Below are 4,903 nucleotides of genomic sequence, written 5' to 3'. Positions count from 1 at the left end.
ACAGCCTTGATTGTCGAACAGGTCAGCATAAACAGGTTTACCTCAGGCCATTCAGAGCGAGTGCTTTCTCATTTAATTAACCAGCGATAAACCTCTTTGAGCCAACAAATCTCCCCCACTCTGGCTGTCGCTCACTTAAGGCCCACATGCCCTTGGTCTGCTAAAATACGCGTGTCACCACATCCAGGGCCAGGCACACATACCGTCCGGGAGCACATGATCAGTGCATGTGCCTATAGATGCATGTGCCTAAATACATGTGCCTAAATACATGTGCCTGAATGCATGTGCCTAAATGCATGTGCCTGAATGCATGTGCCTGAATGCATGGTCTTATAGTCTTCATCTATTTGCCTGATGAATTAAGACCTATAAACAAAAAGACGTTTTTGGAGCTTTAAAGCAGTGTGCGGATGTTTTTACCTTCTTCTCCTTCAGAACCTAGCTGGCCTAAATACAGGTACAAGATGTGCACACAATCTCCTCTGTGAACTGTGACGAAAGAAGCACACACACACACACACACACACACACACACACACACACACACACACACACACACACACACACACACACACACACACACACACACACACACACACACACACACACACACACACACACACACACACACAAGCACTTGGAATTGTAGGAATTGAGGCATATGTTTGACAATTTGGCCAGTGTTTGACCAGGTTTTATATAGTAACCTATAGTTTGTTGATTATAGTGTGTTTTGCAAAAATCGGTCTCATAGTGGCGCTATAACAGGCAGATGTGAAAAATGTAGGGAAAAGTTTTTCCTTGGCCTCTAGGGAGTGCGCATACAAAGTTGTACACAGATCGGTGCAGTTGCAAGTAAAACATGATTTGGCCTATTATAGCCCCACCATGAGGATGATGTGAAAACATTTAAGTGGTATTTCTTCCTCATCGTAGTGGGAATGTGCATGCGTAATTTCACGGAAAAATCGCACACTGTGTTCATGATTTGAGCCATTTTGTTCTAAACGTGCAAACTTTAGATGTAAATCGTAGCCAAATAGAAGTTCGGGCCACTTTGCGGTCCTCACCTCTAGTGTGAGACACACACACGTATATGTGTGGGTAAATTCACTAGATTGCAATGTCAGTTAACAAAATACATATACAATTTACATAAATGGCCTTGCATGATGAATGGATAAAATCTGTACGAGGGATGTAAATAATTGTGATAAGTGAAATTTAAGTGGCATTTCATCCTCTGTCTAGTGGGAATGTATAATTTCACGATTTGTGGCTTTTTGTTCGAAACGTATACTAATCCTGCAAGCTTTGAAAGGCAATCTTAGCCAATCGGGATGGAATATGGGAAATCGGACGGATCCGTGTTGATCACATGACTATATGTATACTGATTTGCGTGATGTATGGTTAAAATGTGTACGTAATGTAATGAAACATGTTTAGCAAAACTTTGCCTCATGGTGGCGCTATAACATGCTGTTCTGAAGAATCTGGGGCAGAGGTTAGTCATTGGCATCCAGGGAGTGTGCGTGCAGAGTTTGGCATCGGTCGGGCCAACGGTACAGAGATTAGCTGTACACGCACGCACACACACGCGCAAAGTTATGGCCATTTTTGTATACCAAATGTCATCATGCTTTAAGTAGCATGTGGCAATTGTGACTATACTAAACTATAGGGGGTTTTCATGATTCTGAATCCATTCCAATCATTAGTTTTGCACGAAAAACACTCCTTGGCCTAAAAACGGCCACAGCCGTCATCACAAATGTGATGAGGTCAGCACATTTGGGCACATTTGGGCAAGTGGCTATGGTCGAATTTAGGCCAAGGAGTGTTTTTTGTGCAAAACTAATGCTTGGAATGGATTCACAATCATGAAAACCCCCTAGTTAGACATGTTACATGCTACTTAAAGCCTTATATTGGTGGTCTATGGTGTGGTATACAAAAATGGCCATAACTTGTTTTCGCGATGTTTCCGGCAGAGCAGGCCTCTCATTCTGTGGACATTAATGATGTTTCCGGCAGAGCAGGCCTCTCATTCTGTGGACATGTTTCCGGCAGAGCAGGCCTCTCATTCTGTGGACATTAATGATGTTTCCGGCAGAGCAGGCCTCTCATTCTGTGGACATGTTTCCGGCAGAGCAGGCCTCTCATTCTGTGGACATTAATGATGTTTCCGGCAGAGCAGGCCTCTCATTCTGTGGACATTAATGATGTTTCCGGCAGAGCAGGCCTCTCATTCTGTGGACATGTTTCCGGCAGAGCAGGCCTCTCATTCTGTGGACATGTTTCCGGCAGAGCAGGCCTCTCATTCTGTGGACATTAATTTTTCCGGCAGAGCAGGCCTCTCATTCTGTGGACATTAATGACAGAATTAATAGAAAAAACACAAATTAAAAGTACGGCATCACAGGCTAAACTCTATTCCTTGAGCTTTTGGCCCCCGGCTATTGAACAAATCACAGGTTGTGGAATGTGCATCCACAAAAAACGACTATGAAGTTTGGACTATTTAAGAGTAAGACAAATAAAATAGGGATAAACACATGAGCAACGCAAAGTTCTGTTTGTGTTCAGGCAGCAGAGGATTTGGAGACTTTAGAGACACGTGTGCACAGTTATCCTACTTTAGAGATGGCCACTTTATGAGACCAGATCAGGACGGAGGAGGAGGAGGGAGGGTATGAGAGTGCAGGGCGAAGAGGAGGAGCAGTGGAGGGTCGAGAGGAGCAGGACACGGTCGCCTGGATCTCTCCCGCACCACGACACTGACTTTAGAGTGCAGTGCGAGGGAGTGGAACCAGCGGAGAGATCTGGAAATCGTCATTCACACGCTATAGCAGTGACCTGACCTCCTCAGTTATTCACCCAGCATCAGGTATAGCTAAATAATACGAATAAAGAGAGCGGATAGAAAAGAAGAAGGGTGGAAAAAAGTCTGTCTGGTTATTCAGTCAGTATGACAGAACCGTTCACTAGCAGCTTGCCCTTCCTCAAACCCTTCTTCCTGAAGACGCCCGTCGGAGGGGTGAGCGGAGGGGTGAGCAGCGCTCGGCACAGGCAGCGGCGGAACACGCTCCCCGCCAGCGAGTACAGGAACCTCACACCGCAGGACGCCATCAGCGTGTTCGAGATTGAGAGGGAAGGTATGTGTCCACCCCCAAGGCTGTCACGAGCACAGATTTAAGTTGACGATTAATTGTCACACAAATAATTACGATTGACGATTTCATTGTGTGTTTCGCACTGAACATTGAATCATATTTAGGCTTCGTTACCAAAAATTGCACGGTGCTGATATGACAAATAACTTAAAACTTATACAAAGAAATGACTGACATTTAATAATTAGATACTTTTTTGCAGAAATAGCAGATGAATTGTAAGCATTGTAAGCTTTTTATGTTATTTTTGGAAAATGTTTGAAAACATTTAACATAGAAACGATTATGACCCTATCCCTATCCACCACTGTATCATGAACCAGGTCCATTTTACACGGTTTGTAGTGGAATCATGGAAAACATTGCTTTCTAATTCTACTACAAAAATGGTTTACCGGCCTGGGCCGTGGCTCAGCGGTCCAGGCACCTTGGCTGGTCATCCAGTCTGGCAGTGTGCCGCGGGTTCGACTCCCGATCCCGACGGCCTTTACTGCATGTCTTCCCCCCATCTCTCTCAACATTTCCTGTCAGCCTACTGTCTGTCCCTCCATAAAAATATTAAATAAAGGCGAACACAAAAAAACATATATATATATATATATATTAAAAAAAGGTTTACCTCTGACTGGTTACTAGATGAACCTTTCCCCAAATAAGTCCAAATTCTGTATTACAATACTGAACACTAAATACTAACCCTGTGCTGTTTAAAAAAGAAAAAAGAAAGCAGAACATAATTATTCCTATAATATGGGATATAATATTAGAATATAAATTATATTGATACTTAATTATTCTGTCCATCTGACAACCTTTGTCTTTGTTCACCATTTCTTGTCCCTCCCGCAGCATTTATCTCCGTGTCTGGAGAGTGCCCACTCACTCTGGATGAAGTCCTGAACTTCCTGGGCCAGTGCCCAGAGCTGTCCCTAGGCTGGTTCGAGGAGGGACAGTTGGTCGCCTTCATCATTGGCTCGGGCTGGGACAAAGAGAGGCTTTCTCAGGCAAGCGCCTTCATTTGAAACACAATAGGATTGTTGCAATTTAAGTGTACTGCATTTCAAAAATTACGAATAGCTATTTCCCCCACAAAACATGTAAGACAGGAGGTGACTATCGAAATGGCATTAACGTTTCTGTGTACTTGTCCCAACATAGGAGGCCATGACTCAGCATGTCCCAGGAAGCGGCACGGTGCACATCCATGTGCTGTCAGTGCACCGCCACTGCCGACAGCAAGGCAAGGGCTCCATCCTCCTGTGGCGCTACCTGCAGTACCTGCGCTGCGTGCCCGGCCTCCGTAGGGCTCTGCTCATCTGCGAGGAGTTCCTGGTGCCCTTCTACCTCAAAGCTGGCTTCAAGGAGAAGGGCGCCTCGGCCATCTCCGTGCAGAGCATGTGCTTCCAGGAGATGGAGTACATGCTGTGTGGACAGGCGTACGCACGACGCAACAGCTCCGTGCGTTAACCACCTGAACCCATTCCTATTCTGGAAGGGGGGGGGGGGTTGGCCCAAAATAGCAGATCTGCAAGCCACGGCACTTTGTTGTGAGCTTGTAGATCTGCAATTTTGGTGTAGACGGAAAAAGAGCGGTCCAAGTACTGTTGTAACTCAGGTGGCTTGTGGTGGACATTTTTGTCAAAATTAATTTTTTGCCACGGACAAAATGAGTGGACTATCATATCACCAGAAACACATAACGAGCTAGTCCTACAGTAAATGAC

General features: G+C 45.0%; 1 protein-coding gene across 1 annotated transcript; it reads left to right on the top strand.

The window, feature by feature from the left end:
• Window positions 1-2,974: 2,974 nt before the first annotated feature.
• On the top strand, window positions 2,975-4,646 carry aanat2 (arylalkylamine N-acetyltransferase 2; the record flags this gene model as incomplete). The annotated part of the gene is made up of 3 exons (XM_083780464.1): window positions 2,975-3,161; window positions 4,029-4,183; window positions 4,338-4,646. The coding sequence occupies 3 exons, from the start codon at window positions 2,975-2,977 to the stop codon at window positions 4,644-4,646; spliced, it is 651 nt and encodes a 216-aa protein (XP_083636590.1).
• Window positions 4,647-4,903: the final 257 nt, after the last annotated feature.

The sequence above is a fragment of the Protomyctophum parallelum genome (assembly GCF_964188405.1).
Source record: "Protomyctophum parallelum genome assembly, chromosome: 13".
NCBI classification, from domain to species: domain Eukaryota; kingdom Metazoa; phylum Chordata; class Actinopteri; order Myctophiformes; family Myctophidae; genus Protomyctophum; species Protomyctophum parallelum.
This window is presented reverse-complemented; position numbering and strand designations above follow the sequence as displayed.